The sequence below is a fragment of the Meriones unguiculatus genome, chromosome 17 (genome assembly GCF_030254825.1).
Source record: "Meriones unguiculatus strain TT.TT164.6M chromosome 17, Bangor_MerUng_6.1, whole genome shotgun sequence".
In the NCBI taxonomy this organism is placed as follows: Eukaryota; Metazoa; Chordata; class Mammalia; order Rodentia; family Muridae; genus Meriones; species Meriones unguiculatus.
In genome coordinates this window covers 88592427-88611692 of record NC_083364.1, presented here as the reverse complement: position 1 = coordinate 88611692, position 19266 = coordinate 88592427, and the positions used below count along the sequence as shown (strand labels likewise).

At 39.7% G+C, this 19266-nt stretch overlaps 1 protein-coding gene across 1 annotated transcript; it reads left to right on the top strand.

The window, feature by feature from the left end:
* The first annotated feature begins 18093 nt into the window (after positions 1–18093).
* On the top strand, positions 18094–18749 carry LOC132648794 (ornithine decarboxylase-like). The gene has a single exon (XM_060371328.1). It carries the CDS (start codon positions 18187–18189, stop codon positions 18628–18630), a length of 444 nt encoding a protein of 147 aa, XP_060227311.1. The 5' UTR covers positions 18094–18186; the 3' UTR covers positions 18631–18749.
* The last annotated feature ends 517 nt before the right edge of the window (positions 18750–19266 follow it).

Genomic DNA, 19266 nt, shown 5'->3' with positions numbered 1-19266 from the left:
GAGTACTCATTATGAGTTCCATATACACCGCATGAATTGGCTCCCACAATCTGTTTTCAGTATGCCTACCGAGGAAAATTCTACCACATTGGAAATTTCAGTAGAGTTGCCACAGGATTTGCCTTAAAGTTCCTTGACCAGTTCACGGTGATGTGATTAAAGCAAGAAGTGGATACCATGCATTTTTTTTATTACCTTGGAAAATCAGAAAATTAAAAAAAAAAAACAAAAAACTTTTCCCTGCCTAGGAGATCTTTCCCAAGGGACCTGGGAGTACTCCTGAATTCTCTCATGTGTCAGGTGCTCACCGGGAGGTAGTTACACTATTCTCTTCCTTCCTAGCTGCAGCAGTGAGATTCTTCTCATGCACCATCTTCAAAAGAACAATTCTCAACTTCATATGGAAAAACAAAAACAAAAAACAGAATAACTGAAACAAAACCTGTACAATAAAAGACCTTCTGGAGGTATCCCCATCCCAGATCTCAAGCTGTACCATAAAGCAACAGTAATAAAAACAGCACAGGACTGGCATAGAAATAAACTGGTGGATCAATAGAATCGATAGAAGACCACACACCGAAAACCACATAATTTTCGACAAAGAAATCAAAACCATAAAATGGTAAAAAAGATTGCATCTTCAACAAATTTTGTGCTGGTCTAAATGGATGTCTACATGTAGAAAAATGCAAATATACCCGTATTTATCTCCCTGCACACAACTAAAGCACCAGTCAATCAAAGACCTCAATGTAAAACCAGAGACACTAAATCTGCTAGAACAAAACATCAGAAAGAGTCTTGAATTCATTGGCACAGGAGACAACTTCCTGAACAGAACACCAACAGCTCAGGCTCTAAGAGCAACAATCAATAAATGGAACCTCATAAAACTTAAAAGCTTCAGTAAAGCAAAGGATACTGTCAATCGAACTAAACGACAGACTACAAACTGGGAAAGGATCTTCACCAATCCCATATCTGACAGAGCACTAATATCCAGAATATATGAAGACCTCAAAAAATTAAGCACCAGCAAGCCAAATAATCCAATTAAAAAATGGGATACATGGCCAAACAGATAATTCTATTTTTATTTTTTAATTTTTTAATAATTACACTTTATTCATTTTGTATCCCCCCAAGAGCCCCTCCAATATCAAATGGTTGAGAAACATTTAAATACTTCAGTTCCTTAGTCATCAAGAAAATGCAAATCAAAATGACTCTGAGATTCAATCGGAATGGTTAAGAATAAAAACTCAAGTGATAACACATGTTGGAGAGGCTGTGGAGAAAGGGGAACCCTCCTCCATTGCTGGTGGGAATGTAAATTTGTAAAACCACTTTGGAAATCAATCTGGTGCTTTCTCAGACAATTAGGAATAGCGCTTCCTCAAGTTCCAGCTATACCACTCCCAGGCTTATATCCAAAATATGTCAACTATACAGTAAGGACATTTGCTCAACTATGTTCATAGCAGCTTTATTCATAATAGCGAGAATCTGGAAACAACCTAGATGTCCCTCAAAGCAAGAATGAATACAGAAATTGTGATGCAATTACACAGTGGAACACTATTCAGCTATTAAAAACAAGGAAATCATGAAATTTGCAGGCATTTGGTGGGAACTAGAAAAGATCATCTTGAGTGAAGTGTCCCAGGAGCAGAAAGACACTCTTGGTATATACTCACTTATAAGTGGATATTAGACATATATTATAGGATAAACATACTAAAATCTATAGTCCTAAAGAAGCTAAACAACACGGAGGATCCTGGGGAGATGGTTAATTTTCATTTAGAAAGGCAAATAGGATAGACACTGGAAGCTGTAGAAGAGAGAGAACAAGTTGGAAGCCTAGCACAAAGGTCCTGTGAAAGACTCCACCGAGCAGGGGATTGACAGATCCTAAGACTCACAGCCAAACTTTATGCAGAGCACAGGGAGTCTTTATGGAAGAAGGTAGAGATAGACCTGGAGGGGACAGGAGCTACACAAGGAGACCAACAAAGCAAAAAATATCTGGGTCCAGGGTTTCCTGTCGAGATTGATGCATCAGCCAAGGACCATGCATGGAGAGGACATAGACCCCCTGCTCAGATGTAGTACATGGGCAGCTCAGTCTCCATGGGGGTTCTCTTCTAAGGGGGCATGGGCAATCTTTCACATGATATTGGTTACCTGCTTTTTGATCACCAATCCCTGGCACAGTCATCTTACTAGGCCACAGACGAAGAAGGTGCAGGTGGTCCTGATGAGACCTGATAGGCTAGGGTCAGGTAGTAGGACAGGAGGACATTCCCTATCAATCGGTGGACTAAGGGAAGGTTATAAAAGTGAGGAGAAAGGGAGGTTGGGATTGGGAGGAGGTGAGGGAGGGGCCTACATTTGGGGTACAGAGTGAATATATTGTAAAATAATAATAATAATAATAATAATAATAATAATAATAATAATATCAAGCCCTATCTTCTGCTTGCTTCTGAACACATTATTTTTTTAAATGCTTTCCCATCTCCTAGTTTCAGTTTTAACTTTACTGTGGCTATTTTCTCCTGATTTTCTTCAAATTTACTTGTTCATAATTATCAGTTCTTTTTAAATTTTTATCTACTTTTAATACATTTAAAAATAATTTATCAAATCCACCCTCATTCCCTCCACTTAAGTTCCTTTCTCTCCCATCCCCCATACTGTCCTTTAATTTCATGTGCTTGTCATGTCATGCTTTTTTTTTTTTAATCACTGTGTCCAGTATGTTTTCTTAGAGGTTATAGGTCTATTTAAGTTGTTTATTTGACCTTGATTAGACTTTGGTTAGTGGATTCTATAGGGAAAATTGTTCATTTCTTTCAGTTTTTCTAGTTTTTGCAGAACACATTTTTTAAAATTCTTTATTAATTACACTTTATTCACTTTGTAACCCCACTGTGGTTTCCTCCCTCCTCCCTTTCCAATCCCTCCTTTCCTTCCCCCCCTCTGCACACATGCCCCTCCCCAACTCCACTGACAGGGAGGTCTTCTTTTCCTTCCTTCTAATCCTAGTCAATTATGTCTCATCAGGAGTGGCTGCATTGTCTTCTTCTGTGGCCTGGTAATGCTGCTCCCCCATCAAGGGGACATGATTAAAGAGCAGGCCAATCAGTTCATGTCAGAGACAGTCCCTGTTCTTATTGCTATGGAACCCACTTGGATACTGAACTGCCATGGGCTACATCTGTGCAGGGGTCTTAGGTTATTTTCATGCATGGTCCTTGGTTGGAGTATTAGTCTCAGGAAAGACCCCTGTGCTCAGATTTTTTGGTTCTGATGCTCTCCTTGTGGAGTTCCTGTCCTCTCCAGATCTTAATGTTTCTCTCTTCTTTCATAAGATTCCCTGCACTCTGCCCAAAGTTTGCCCATATGTCTCAGCATCTATCTTGAGAGTCTGCAGGGCAGAGCCTTTCAGAGGTCCTCTGTGTCAGGCTTCTGACTTGTTTCCTCTTTTCTCCTTCTGATGCCCATCCTCTTTGCCTTTCGGGATAAGGATTGAGCATTTTAGTAAGAGTTCTCCCTCTTGATTAGTTTCTTTAGGTGCACAGATTTTAGTAGGTTTATCCTATATTATATGTCTATATGAGTGAGTATATACCGTGTGCATCTTTCTGCTTCTGGGATAGCTCACTCAGGGTAATCTTCTCCAGATCCCACCATTTACCTGCAGATTTCATGATTTCCTTGTTTTTTATTGCTGAGTAATATTCCATTGTGTAGATGTACCACAATTTCTGTATCTGTTCTTCCACTGAGGGGCATCTGGGCTGTTTTCACCTTCTGGCTATTACAAATAAGGCTGCTACAAACATGGTTGAGCAAATGTCCTTATTGTGTACTTGAGCCTGTTTTGTGTATATGCCTAGGAGTGATATAGTTAGATCTTGAGGAAGAGCTATTCCTAGTTGTCTGAGGAAGCACCAGATTGATTTCCAGAGTGGTTGTACAAGTTTACATTCTCACCAGCAGTGGAGGAGTGTTCCCCTTTCTCCACAGCCTCTTCAGCATGAGCTGTCACTTGAGTTTTTGATCTTAGCCATTCTGATGGGTGTAAGGTGAAATCTTAGGGTCTTTTTTTTTTTTCAATGCAGTTTATTCAGGAACCTTGAACAATCATCTGACCCTGGGGAAAGCCAGCCCACAGCTTAAATAGCCTCTGGGTAGCCAACCCAGGCGTGCCACGTGGGCAATGCAGATAGGTCCACATACATGGAAGCAAGCCAGATCCTCAGCCTTAGCCAAATGTGGAATTGTTCGTGACAGAGAGCACTCACCATCGGGAAGTTGGAAGGCAGAAACCAGCTCCATCTTTAAGGCATAGCATTCCACAGCTCTCTACAGTTCCCCCTTTTTGTTTTAGATGCATCAGGCAAGAGTAGAGGTCTGACAAACTGAAAGAAAAAAACCACATGATAATCTCCCTAGATGCTGAAAAAGCATTTGACAAACATCAAACATCCATTCATGTTCAAAGTATTGGAGAGATCAGGGATACAAGGCACATATCTAAACATAGTAAAGGCGATATACAGCAAGCCTATAGCCAACATCAAACTGAACGGAGAGAAACTCAAAGCAATCCCACTGAAATCAGGGACAAGACAAGGCTGCCCACTCTCTCCATATCTCTTCAACATAGTACTGGAATCCTTGCTAGAGCAATAAGACAGTTGAAGGAGATCAAGGGGATACAAATTGGAAAGGAAGAAGTCAAATTATCACTATTTGCAGATGATATGATAGTATACGTGAGTGACCCCAAAAACTCTACCAGGGAACTCCTACAGCTAATAAACACCTTCAGCAAAGTGGCCGGATACAAAATTAACTCAAAAAAATCAGTAGCCCTCATGTATACAAAAGACAAAAGGACTGAGATAGAAATTAGGGAAACAACACCCTTCACAATAGCCACAAATGACGTAAGGTACCACGGAGTAACCCTAACCAAGGAAGTCAAAGACTTGTATGAAAAAAATTTCAAATCGCTGAAGAAAGAATTAGAAGAAGATATGAGAAGATGGAAAGATCTCCCATGCTCATGGCTTGGCAAGATTAACATAGTAAAAATGGCCATCTTACCAAAAGCAATCTACAGATTCAATGCAATGCCCATCAAATTACCAACACAATTCTTACAGACCTGGAAAGAAAAATTCTCAACTTAATATGGAATAACAAGAAACCCAGAAATGTTAAAACAATCCTCTACAATAAAAGATCTTCTGGAGGAATCTCCATCCCTGATCTTAAGCTGTACTACAGAGCAACAGTTTTAAAAACTGCATGGCACTGGCATAGAAACAGAATGGTGGATCAATGGAACCGAACAGAGGACCCAGAAATAAACCCACACACTTATGGACACCTGATCTTTGACAAAGATGCCAAAACCATACAATGGAAAAAAGATAGCATCTTCAACAAATGGTGCTGGTCTAACTGGATGTCTACATGTAGAAAAATGCAAATAGATCCATACTTATCACCATGGAGAAAACTGAAGTCCAAGTGGATCAAAGACCTCAACATAAAACCAGACACATTAAATCGGCTTGAAAAAAAAGTGGGAAATACCCTAGAACTCATTGGTACAGGGGAAAACTTCCTGAACAGAACACCAACAGCACAGGCTCTAAGAGCAACAGTCAATAAATGGGACCTCATGAAACTGAAAAGCTTCTGCAAAGCAAAGGACACCATCATCAAAACAAAGCGACCACCTACAGATTGGGAAAGAATCTTCACCAACCCTTTATCTGACAGAGGACTCATATCCAGTATATATAAAGAACTAAAGAAGCTGAAAAGCAGCAAACCAAGTAATCCACTTAAAAAATGGGGAACAGAGCTAAACAGAGAATTCTCTGTAGAGGAATACCGAATGGCAGAGAAGCACTTAAAGAAATGCTCAACCTCACTAGCCATTAGGGAAATGCAAATCAAAACAACCCTGAGATTTCACCTTACACCCATGAGAATGGCCAAGATCAAAAACTCAAGTGACAACACATGCTGGAGAGGTTGTGGAGAAAGGGGAACCCTTCTCCACTGCTGGTGGGAATGTAAACTTGTACAACCACTATGGAAATCAATCTGGCGCTTTCTCAGACAACTAGGAATAGCGCTTCCTCAAGATCCAGCCATAGCACTACTGGGCATGTATCCAAAAGAGGCTCAAGTACACAAAAAGGACATTTGCTCAACCATGTTTGTAGCAGCTTTATTTGTAATAGCCAGAAGCTGGAAACAACCCAGATGCCCCTCAACTGAAGAATGGATGCAGAAATTGTGGTACATCTACACAATGGAATATTACTCAGCAATGAAAAATAAGGAAATCATGAAATTCGCAGGTAAATGGTGGGATCTGGAAAGGATCATCCTGAGTGAGTTGTCCCAGAAGCAAAAAGACACACATGGTATATACTCACTCATATAGACATACAACATAGGACAAACCCACTAAAACCTGTGCATCTAAAGAAACTAAGCAAGAGAGAGGACCCTAACTAAAATGTCCAATCCCCATCCGGAAAGGCAAAGAGGATGGACATCAGAAGAAGAAGAAAACAGGAAACAACCTAGGAACCTACCACAGAGGGCCTCTGAAAGCCTCTGCCCTTCAGACTATCAAAGCAGATGCTGAGCCTGATGGGCAACTGTTGGGCAGAGTGAATGGAATTTTAGGTAAGAACTGGGAAATAGTAAGAGCTGGAGAGGACAGGGTCTCCACAAGGAAAGCAACAGAACAGGAAAATTTGAACACAGGGAACTTCCCAGAGACTCATACTCCAACCAAGGACTATTCATGGAGATAACCCAGAACCCCTGCACAGATGTAGCCCAGGGCAGTTCAGAGTCCAATTGGGTTACATAGTAATGTGAAGAGGGACTGCCTCTGACATAATCTGATTGGCCTGCTCTTTGATCGCCTCCCTCTGGGGGGAGCAGCCTTACCAGGCCATAGTAGAGGACAATGCAGCCACTTTTGATGTGAACTGACAGACTAAGATCAGAAAGGAGAGGAAAACCTCCCCTATTAGTGGACTTGGGGAGTGGCATGCAAGCAGAGGGAGGAGGGAGGGTGGGATTGGGAGGGGAGGAGGGAGGGACTTATGGGGGGATGCAGATTGAATAAAGTGTAATTGATGAAAAATTTTAAAAAAAGGGAAAAAATATTTTAAGAACCTTAAATGACTTTCAAAAGTGGAGGAGAACATGGAGTTAGTCAATTGGCATGGAGCACGTCTCGCCCCTGGGGGCAATGGTCTCCTGAACCTACTCAGACCTCGGACACCACCACTGCTAGTTCTAGAACTGACACAGGATGTTCCAACGCGGGGGTTAAGGCTTCTCATAATATTTCCTATAAGCCCACACCTGTTTGTCTATATCCCCCATTTTTATTCATTATTAGCCAGATAGAGCCAAGTAATTGTGGTGATGATACTTGCTTTTTTGCCCAATGCTGGAATGCTAGTAAATTTAGGTATGCCCTGGTTACTCACATGCCTCACTGGGTGCCTGTGCCTGTTGATGCCCCTCACGCTATGACTCTCTTCAGACAGAAAAGGGATCTTGGAACTACAGCCACCATTGTTACTACCATCTCATTGGCAGCTGTTGGAGCTACCACCGGGGCATTAGCCATCAGTCATACTGGGCAGACTGCTCAGACCCTGAACAATCATTTAGCCAATGTAGCTCATGCCTTAGTTGTACATAAAGGAATTAATGCTCAACTAAAAGGAAGCTTGATGGTGTTCAATCAGAGGATTGACCTCGTGCAGGAGCAAATTGATACCCTATGGCAAATCGCTCAACTTGGCTGTCAATTAAAATATGCTGGACTTTGAGTCACTAGCACATAACATGAGAATTTTTCCTGTGCTGCAAATCTGTCTAAACAATTGTCGAGCTATATTTTAGGTAATTGGACTGGAGAATTCGATACTACGATGGAGCAGCTGAGAGTGGCCATTGTCACAGTAAATTCTACCAGAGTGGATGCAGGACTAGCCATAGGATTATCATCATGGATTGCTGCAGCCATGAATCATCTGAAGGAATGGGCGGGCATGGGAGCGTTAGTAGGCCTTCTGGCGTTGGTCTCCTTGGTTTGCCTGTGGTATATATGCAAGATTAGAGTCTCACAACAGTGTGATGCAGCCTTGATCATTCAGGCCTTTACAGCCATTGAAGCAGGACATTCTCCCCAAGCATGGTTGGATACCATAAAAAGCTAAAATGTTATGCTCAGGATGCGAGGCTAAGCACTGCACTCAGGGTCAGCCGCTTTGGACCCAGAGAAGAGCATGTCTGGTTGCATGCGGGTTGATGCCCCAGGTCCCGCCTCTGAGAAAAAGGTATTGGACGGGTCTGATGCTCTTTGGGTGGATGACACCTAAACGAACATCGGTACAAAGTCCCAATTTATTTCTAATATCAGAGATCAGACCTCTACTCTTGCCTGATGCGTCTAAAACAAAAAGGGGGAACTGTAGAGAGCTGCGGAATGCTGTGCCTTAAAGATGGAGCTGGTTTCTGCCTTCCACCTTCCCGATGGTGAGTGCTCTCTGTCACGAACAATTCCACATTTGGCTAAGGCTGAGGATCTGGCTTGCTTCCATGTATGTGGACCTATCTGCATTGCCCACGTGGCACGCCTGGGTTGGCTACCCAGAGGCTATTTAAGCTGTGGGCTGGCTTTCCCCAGGGTCCGAGGATTGTTCAAGGTTTCTGAATAAACTGCATTGAAAAAAAAAAAGAGTACAGTATTATATTCTCATAATATTTCCTATAAGCCCACACCTGTTTGTCTATATCCCCCATTTTTATTCATTATTAGCCAGATAGAGCCAAGTAATTGTGGTAATGATACTTGTTTTTTTGCCCAATGCTGGAATGCTAGTGAATTTAGGTATGCCCTGGTTACTTGCATGCCTCACTGGGTGCCTGTGCCTGTTGATGCCCCTCACGCTATGACTCTCTTCATCCAGAAAAGGGATCTTGGAACTACAGCCACCATTGTTGCTACCATCTCATTGGCGGCTGTTGGAGCTTAGGGTCGTTTTAATTTGCATTTTTCTTATGACTAAGGACGTTGAACATTTCTTTAAGTGTTTCTCTTTCATTCAATATTCCTCTATTGAGAATTCTCTGTTTAGCTCTGTTCCCCATTTTTTAATTGGATTACTTGATTTGTTGCTTTTTAACTTCTTGAGCTCTTTATATATACTGGATATTAGTCCTCTGTCAGATCAAGGGTTGGTGAAGATCCTTTCCCAATCTGTAGGCAGTCGTTTTGTTTTGATGACGGTGTCCTTTGCTTTACAGAAGTTTTTCAATTTCATGAGGTCCCATCTATTCATTGTTGATCATAGAGCCTGTATTGGTGTTCTGTTCAGGAAGTTGTCTCCTGTAACAATGAGTTCTAGGGTCTTCCCCACTTTTTCTTCTAAGCGGTTTAGGAATCACATTTTTTTTTTTAAGTATGACATATTAATTCCTTGGATTTTCTAGGTTTCTGTTATGCCCCCTTTTTCATTTCCAATGTTGTGAATTTTGATATTCTATCTCTGTCTTTTAGTTAGTCTGGATAATAATTAGGCTATCTTGCTGATTTTCTCAGTCAACTCTTGTTTTATTGATTCTTTGTATTGCTCTCTTTGTTTCTATTTTATTGATTTTAGGCCTGAGTTTGATTTTTTCCTGCCATCTTGGTTGTGTTTGTTTCTTTTTCTTAATTTTATTATTATAATTAGTTACATTTTATTAACTCTGTATCCCAACTGTATCCCGCTCCCTTATACCCTCCCAATCCCACCCTCCCTCCCTCAGCTCCTCCCTGCCCCTTTCCAAGTGCACTGATAGGGGAGGAACTCCTCCCCTTTCATCTGACCCTGTTTTATCAGGGATCTTCAGGGCTGGCTGCAAAGTACTCCTCTGTGGCCTAACAGGACTGCTCCTCCCTTGGGGGGGTGGGAAGGTCAAAGAGACAGCCATTGAAATCCTGTTAGAAATAGTCCTTGTTCCCCTTTCTATGGGGAACCAATTGGTTACTGAGTTACCAAGGGCTACATCTGTGCAGAGGTTCTAACTTATATCCATACATGGTCCTTGGTTGAGTGTCAGTCTCATAAAAGACTCTGTGCCCAGATATATTTGGTACTTATGGAGCTTCTATCTTTTCAACATCATACTAACTTCCCTTCTTTCATATGATTCCCTGTACTCTGCCTAAGGTTTGGTTATGAGTCTTCGTTTCTGCTTTGAAACACTGCTAGGTAGAGTCTTTCAGATGCCTTCTGCGGTAGACTCCTGTCATATGTTCAATGTACATCCCATTTGTCTTTCTAAATGAGGATTGATCATCTTTGCCCGTGTCTTCTTTCTTGATTATCTTTTTTAGGTGTATAGATTTCATTATGTTTATCATATCTTGCAGATCTCTATAAGCGAGTATATACTGTGTTTGTCTTTCTCCTTCTGGGATACTTCACTCAGAATGATCTTTTCTAGATCCCACCATTTGCCTGCAAATTTCATGATTTCCTCCTTTTTGATTGCTGAATACTATTCCATTGTGTAAAAATACCACAATTTCTGTATCCATTCCTCCATTGGTGGACAGCTGGGTTGTTTCCAGGTTCTGGCTATTACAAATAAAGCTGCTATAAACATGGTTGAGCAAATGTCCTTGTTGTGTACTTGAGCAAATTTTGGGTATATACCTAGCAGTGGTATAGCTGGGTCTTGAGGAAGCATTATTCCTAATTGTCTGAGAAAGCACCAGATAGATTTCCAGAGTGGTTGTACCATTTTACATTCCCACCAGCAGTGGAGGAGTGTTCCCGTTTCTCCACAGCCTCTCCAGTTTGTGTTGTCACTTGAGTTTTTCATCTTGGCCATTCTGATGGGGGTAAGGTGAAATCTCAGTGTTGTTTTGATTTGCATTTCCCTGATGGCTAATGAGGTTGAGCATTTCTTTAAGTGTTTCTCTGCCATTCAATATTCCTCTAAAGAGAATTCTCTGTTTACCTCTGTTCCCCATTTTTTAATTGGATTACTTGGTTTGCTGCTTTTCAGCTTCTTTTTATTCTTTATATATACTGGATATTAGCCCTCTGTCAGATAAATGGTTGGTGAAGATTCTTTCCCAAACTGTAGGCAGTCCTTTTGTTTTGATGATGGTGTCCTTTGCTTTACAGAAGCTTTTCAGTTTCATGAGTTCCCATTTATTGATTGTTGCTCTTAGAGCCTGTGCTATTGGTGTTCTGTTCAGGAAGTTGTCTCCTGTGACAATGAGTTCTAGGCTGTTCCCCATTTTTTCTTCTAACAGATTTAGAGTATCTGGTTTTATGTTGAGGTCTTTGATCCACTTGGACTTTTTATTGATTCTTTGTATTGCTGTCTTTGTCTCTATTTTACTGATTTTAGGCCTGAGTTTGATTATTTCCTGCCATCTTGGTTGTGTTTGTTTCTTTTTGTTCTTGAGCTTTTCGGGGTGCTTTAAATTGCTAGCATGGGATTGCTCCAATTTCTTTCTTATTTTTTTTAATTTGGGTTTAGAAATATTTACTTTATTTTCTATAAATATATAGTAAAACTATAACTCACCGTATGATTATATGAACACCATAATCCTGGTAAAAAAGTATCTCAAATATTCTTTTTCATGATTAAAAGCTTTTGAATTACTTCTTTTGATTTCTGCTTATTGACATCAATGATCCCAAAGAATCATGTGAAACAGTTCATGAAGGGTCGGGCTGGTGCGGGACTTTGCTTGAGGTCCTGGTTTTCTAAATCCATGAACATGCTCTGCCAGGGCAGTAATGGCTTGGTGCCAGGGCTTTGAGAGAGCGATGGTTTAGGTATCCTCCTCCATTTTTCCCGTCCTTGAAGGGCTATCATCATTCTCAATGATGCTGAGTTCTGTCTTTGTGGCACAGTTGAGATATGCTGTGCTCCCTTTGGGCAAGGTTGCTTGAGTAGCTTCCTGCTGACTTTGGCCCGCTGTGTGATAGCTTTCTGCTGATTCTGTCTCATTTTCCTGCTGCAAAGTGTACAAAATATAGTGTACTTCTTGATAAAAAAAATTTGTTGGCACAAATCATAGCTTGTGCACACATCCTGATCCATGTTGTCATGGCTATTATCATTATTATTATTATTATTATTATTATTATTCAGTGATCTCCTACAGGCATCTATCACTCAAAAACAACCTGTTTTTCCAGGTCATTGTTCACTTTCCTTAGATTTGGGGATTTTCATTTGAAATTAATACAAAGGTTTTCCTAGTCTCCAGGATCCTCAGGGATAGAACAAATGGATAAACTTTAGAAAACACTGAAAATCAGCTTTATTTTAGGACTCTAGTAATAATTTTAAAATTACTTCTAAATGATTACATATTTTTATTCTATGTATATGAGTATTTTGTCCTCATGTATGTATGTGCATTATATGAGTGCTTACAAAAAACAGTAAAAGATCTAAAATTCCTTGAAGCTACCATGTGGATGTTAACTGAATTTGGGACTTCTGCAAGAACAGCAAGTGTTCTAAAACCATTTAGAAACTTCTCTATCCCCTTAGGTTCCTTTAAAAGAATTATTTTCTATTTTGTTTATGTACATGCCCTGTGCTCCTATAGAGGTGAGAGAACAAAGTGCTAGAGTCAGTTCTCTCCCTGTACTGTGTGGGCGCTGGAGATCAAACTCAGGCTGCCAGGCTTAGCAGCAAGCACTGTTGGAGACACAGCCATGCTGCTGTTCCTAATGTTTTTTTCTGATGCTAAAATCCATAAGATAACAGTCCCAGACATTGACTAGGTTCCTTTATCCTTGACCACCTCTCACTGGTGGGGCGACCTAGTTAAATCAGAGAGAGAGAGAGAGAGAGAGAGAGAGAGAGAGAGAGAGAGAGGATCCAGACAGTACTGATGGGACCTGATAGGCTAGGGCCAGACAGTAAGGAGGAGACCTTCCCACATTAGTGGACCAGGGAAGAGGGACAAGAGAGGAAGAGGAAGGGAAGGTAGGACCAGGAGGAGATGAGGAGGGACTACAGCTGAGATACAAAGTGAATAAATCATAAAAACATACTACTACTACTACATATATATGAAAATACACCTTATAAAAAAGAAACATATATGAAACTGAAACAAAAGGAACAAGTATTTGTAGGGAGGAAAGGCAACAGCAAGATGATAGGAGAATGTAGACTGTTGATATTACCAAAAGTATTTGGGTGTTTTGCCTGTATGAAATAGTCCATGTCTTTTGTGCATACATTATGGGTCAGTTAATTACACCTGAAGTAACTAGATGTGTGGGAAGAAATATACCGAACATTCTATGATAACATTATATAGCACTGTATTATAAAGCATATTATATTATAACTAATACATGGTTACATTTTAGGTAACTTAATACAATAGCTTAGAGGAACTGCTCTTTAGTTGTTATCTTATGGATTGTGGCTTCAGTTTCTTTATGAAGGTGCTTAGTGCTATGAACTTTCCCCTTAGCACTGCTTTCATTGTGTTCCATAAGTTTGGGCATTTTTCGCCTTTATTTTCATTGAATTCTAGGGAGTCTTTAATTTCTTTCTTTATTTCTGTAGCCTTAGTTCAAACAACTACTTGCTCAGTGTTGGGTTATCATTCCATAATAGATATTTATGAATAGACCAATCACAAAAAAATCAGTTTCAGTAGAAATACTTTATTTTTACTGTGAAATACCAAAATTATAATTATTTTCAGAACCAGTCAGTAATGACTGAGTTTATAAATCTTTAAATATCTCCCTTACAGCTGTTTGGGACTTAAGAAACAATGTTTCACTTTTATTTTAGAAATTTTTAAGTAGTCAGTAATAATTGTAGTTAGAAAAGAAAAACAGGAAAATAACTATTAAAAATCTATAACATAATAAAATTTTCATTTAACATTTTCATTCTAAAATTGCTTTAAAAGCTTTTTCTTCGAGAAACAAAACATATTGGTTTTTATATATTTCAAAATTTTTTTATGTTAATGGGTATTTCAACTGCATGTGTCAGTGCATGATGTGTGCACCTAGATCCCAAGGGGGCCAGAAAAGTGGTCAGACCCCTTGAAATGGGATTATAGTGGTCCGTTAATTGCCATGTTGCTAATGGGATTCAAACTTGTGTCCCCTGGAAGAGCAGCCAGTGCTCTTAACAACTGAGGTATCTTGCTAGCCAAAGGATATTCTTTTTATATGACAAGCATTAAGTTAATAGTAAGTATAACATCCTTAATTTGAACCTAGATATACATAACATAGAATCAGGAGGTGAACATTTTCAATGTATACTTTCTAAATGTGAAACAGTCTAGCATTCTGGATAGTCTATGGTACTGTGCTTCCATCTAACTTTATTGGTCTAACAAGTCTTGATTTTAAATTTATCCAAAAAAAAAAAATACTCCTAACTGTCCCCCACTATATGCAATAAATAAGGATTCATTTTGTTTCACCCATAGATTCACATTTTAATGTAAAAAAAATAAATACCATGAAGACTCATTCCTGGGATATCTCAAAATACCTGGGTTCAAAGCAGTGTGTTGCCTAGTTACATGTTAGGTGACCTAGTATGCATGTTTTGTTTGTCTGTCTGCTGAAACTCTCATCAACACACTGTTAATACCATCAATTATTTCTACTAGGTATACAAATAGGTTATAATTCCACAACATATTTAAAATAATAAGCACTTGGAATGTATGTATTCCCTCTTTGTATTGGTTCCTTTCCTTCACCTTTGACAGTTCCATCAAAATCAAGATGATTAGAAGATGCCAGACTGAATACTGCTAGAAAAATGCATTTCTCTGATGCTTGTACTATAATATATATTTAGTATGCATGCTACTTTGATCACCTCTGGCTATTAAAGATGTGAAAGGGAACTAATTAAAAAAAAACACTTTCTATTCATGGCTTTATAGGAAGCATTTTCCAACTGTCTTTATAAATTCTAAGATGTTCAAGGCCAAACATAGAAGATTCTGATCCAGTGTGTGTGGGCTGAGACTTAGAAAATCATACTCTGAAAAGGTTCTCGTTATTCTAATAAGCAACTGTAAGTTATCACTGCTCCATAACTATTCAATCTCAGGTCTCATTCCATATTTCCAAAGATTGACAGCTCTTCTTTGCAAAGGCACAATGGAATACTACTCAGCAATTAAAAACAAGGAAATGACAAAATTTGCAGGATAATGGTAGGACTAGAAAAGATCATCCTGAGTGAGGGATCCCAGAAGCAGAAAGAAACACACAGTATATACTCACTTATAAGTGGATATTACACTTATAATATAGGATAGATGCACTAAAATCTGTACACCTAAAGAAGCTAAGCAAGAAGGAGGATCCTGGGTAAGATGATCAATCCTCACTCAGAAAGGCAAACAGAACAGACGTCAGAAGATGGAGAAAACTGGAAACAGGACAGGAGCCATAGCACAGAGGATCTCTGAAATACTCCACCCAGCAGGGTATCAAAGCAGATGCTCAGACTCATAGCCAAACTTTGGGCAGAGAGCAGAGAATCTTAAGAAAGAAGGGGGTTACATAAAAACCTGGAGAAGCCAGGAACTATAGAAGTAGAACAGAACCAAAAAATCTGGGTCCAGGGGTCTTTTTGGAGACTGATACTCCAACCAAGGTCCATGCATGGAGATAACCTATTACCCCTGCACAGATGTAACCCATGGCAGCTCAGTATCCAAGTGTGTTGCCCAGTAATAGGAACAGGGACTGTCTCTGTCATGAACTCAGAGGCTGTCTCTTTGGTCACTTCCCCCTGAGAGGGTAGCAGCCTTACCATGCCACAGAGGAAGACAATGTATCTGGTCCTGATGAGACCTGATAGGCTAGGGTTAGAGGGAAGGGAAGGAGGGCCTCCCTTAACAGTGGACTTGGAGAGGGGCATGGGAGGAGATGAGGGAGGGAGAGTTGGATTGTGAGGGAATGAGGGAGGAGGCCACAGCTGGGATATAAAGTGAATAAACTGTAATTAATAAAAAATAAAAATTAAAAAAGGAAAGGCTAGGAACGATTCCAATAATTTATTTTCATTTGGAAAGAGTTCTGAGTCAAACTGTGTTTTTGAAGTGACTTAGACTTACAGTGTAGTTTACCATAAACACCCATGTTTCTAATTTTTCTCTCCCAAGCTATCATTATAAAAATATCAACAGTAACAGTAATTAACTGGATACAGCCTTCACAAAGGTTGCTGGTCATTAACACATACTAATGACGACTTAACACTATGACAATCCTTTTCTTACATTGTAGACATCTTAGAAAATCAAGGTTATTATTTCCCTAGGACTTTTCTTAATGCACTTAGTTTATTGTTCTGAAATGTATTTTTGCAGCTTCTGGCAGGACATTCAGTTCCATTCGGTTGTTTACATTCAAATTAATTTACTATCACTAATGGTTTCAGGAAGAGCATTTTGGTGAAGCTTGCTCACATATGACAATATCCATCTGCCTACTATTTTGTGTCATGAAATTGGGAAGTGAAAGACTTTTTTTGTTATAAGTTAACATTCATGTAATTAATTACATTCAATTATTTGATATAAAATATTTCATGTCTTGCTTCTGTACATTTTTGAGACTGGTGTCTGTAAAGCCTCTGGGTCTGTTAAACATTTGTCATAATGCATACTGCAGTTCTATCAAAATTATGAAGACCTTATTATAATATATACAAATAGCTAGTGTCCAACATAGAAGCTGTTAGTTCAACCGTGAGAAGATGCCTAACTAGTGCTCCTCCTTTTTTATTTCTGTAAATATTCAGAAATATTTTCTGACATTGCTGTTAGGTGATTAGAGGATGCTGCATTAGATTTTAATACATTGTATGAACAAGATGCATAGTATTATTCAATTAAAATAATAAGGCTATAGTTGATTAAATGTGATTTATTTTATAAAACGTTGTAGTCTTAAAAAACAATTTGCAGGGTTACATGTTGATAATTATGGAGATGTTTTACTTGTTAGTCTTTTGTTTGTTTGTTTTCTTTTTCATTTTGTCTGGAAACCCTTTCCTTGTGAATTTTGTGGATTTCGGGAACTGTTCTGGGATATTTTGCTCATACTTCCACTTAGCTGAGTCCACAGCATATGTGCCAAATGTGTTTCCTCTCAAAATTTTCAGATGTGTCAAAGAAAATGTAATCCTTATGTTTTCATTTATTTACATTATGCTTGAAGCCATCAGTACATGGTTATGCAAGGCATTGTTGAATGCCAAGACACATTATAGGCCTCCAGATTTCCAAGAAAAATGGGGATATTTTATTACCAGAAGGTTCATTTATCTTTTTTTAAACTATATTTGAACAAAAATATGTTTCCATTTTTGACTTGAGTATCCTGTAGTTCATAATTAATTTTAAATAGGTAATAACCGTAGACAATTAACATTTTGAATCTTCTCTTTCCAAGGAATTCAAAACAGTGTTCTCATCACCTTGGCTCCCAGGATCTCTTGGCTGTACTTATTAAGCTTAAGACTTGTACGGGATAGTTATCTATGGAACCATATTTACCTCAGAGTCCTGTGAAATAGAAGGAGAAGAGAAGGAGGATAAAATCCTCATTGTCGATTGAAAAAAAACATTCTAATGAAAGATGCGAGAACGTGGGGTAGAAGTTCAGCAGAGGTAACTCCAGAGCAAGAAAAATAAAATGAAACAGCAGAACCTCTGGAGCCTCTTCTCAAAATGTCTTTTAAAGGACCAAGTAAAGGATAAATTTTTCTTTAACCTCACAGATTAGTTGAAGAACTACGTAAGAACCCATCTCACTATGTATTCTGAAGTAAAAGTAGTATGATCGCATCAAATAAGCAAACAGGAACAGAAAACAACAACAACAGCAATTGATAGCCCACATGGTGGAACCAGCGTTTGTAATTCTTTTTTTTTTTTCTCACAATTTTTTCATTATGTATCCGGACTGAAAATCAGCTTTCACTCTTGAAGTCAATATCATTGCCAAAAAAACTGTATGGAAGGAGCAGACTGGCTCTGATGATGAAGATGAGTCAAATGAGCAAACCTTCATGTATTATGTGAACGACGGAGTATATGGCTCATTTAACTGCATTCTCTATGATCATCCACATGTGAAGGCCCTACTGCAGAAGAGACCCAAGCCAAATGAGAAGTATTACTTGTCCAGCATCTGGGGGCCAACTTGCGATTCCCTTGAAGGGATCGTTGAACGCTGTCACCTGCCTGAAATGCATGTGTGTGATCGGATGCTCTTTGAGAACATGGGTGCCTACACTGTTGCTGCTGCTTCTACTTTCAATGGGTTCCAGAGGCCGACCATCTACTACGTAATGTCACGGCCAATGTGGCAACTCATGAAGCAGATCCAGAGCCATGGCTTCCCGCCGGAAGTGGAGGAGCAGGATGCTGGCACTCTGCCCATGTCTAGTGCCCAGGAAAGCGGCTTAGACCGTCACCCAGTATCCTGTGCTTCCACTAGTATCAACGTGTAGATGCCGTTCTTGTAGCTCTTACCTGCAAGTTTAGCTCAAGTTAAGGGATTTTGGGGGACCATTTAACTTAATTACTGCTAGTTCTGGAATGTCTTTGTAAGAGTAGGGTTGGCACCAATGCATAATGGACGGCTAGAAGATGGAGGTCATGCTTACCTGTGTTCCTGTGGAAACTTTGAATATTTGTTTTATATGGATTTTTCTTTTTTTTATTTTTCATCAATTACACTTTATTCATTTTGCATCCCACATAAACCCCTCCCTCCTCCCCTCCCAATCCCACCCTCCCTCTCCTTTCTGCATGCATGCCACTCCCCAAGTCCACTGATAGGGGAGGTTCTCCTCTCCTTTCTGACCTTAGTCTATCAGTTCACATCAAAAGTGGCTGCATTGTCCTCTACTATGGCCTGGTAAGGCTGCTCCCCCCTCAAGGGGACGTAATCAAAGAGCAGGCCAGTCAGATTATGTCAGAGGCAGTCCCTCTTCACATTACTATGTAACCCACTTAGAGACTGAGCTGCCATGGGCTACATCTGTGCAGGGGTTCTAGGTTATCTCCATGAATAGTCCTTATTCACTTTTCAGACATGATACTAACGAGTGCCCCTCAGCTGCTGAGCAAGCATTTGTAGCTTA

Coding starts and splice junctions, on each gene's coding strand:
- LOC132648794 (XM_060371328.1), top strand. CDS start 18,187: ATGTATTATGTGAACGACGGAGTATATGGCTCATTTAACTGCATTCTC.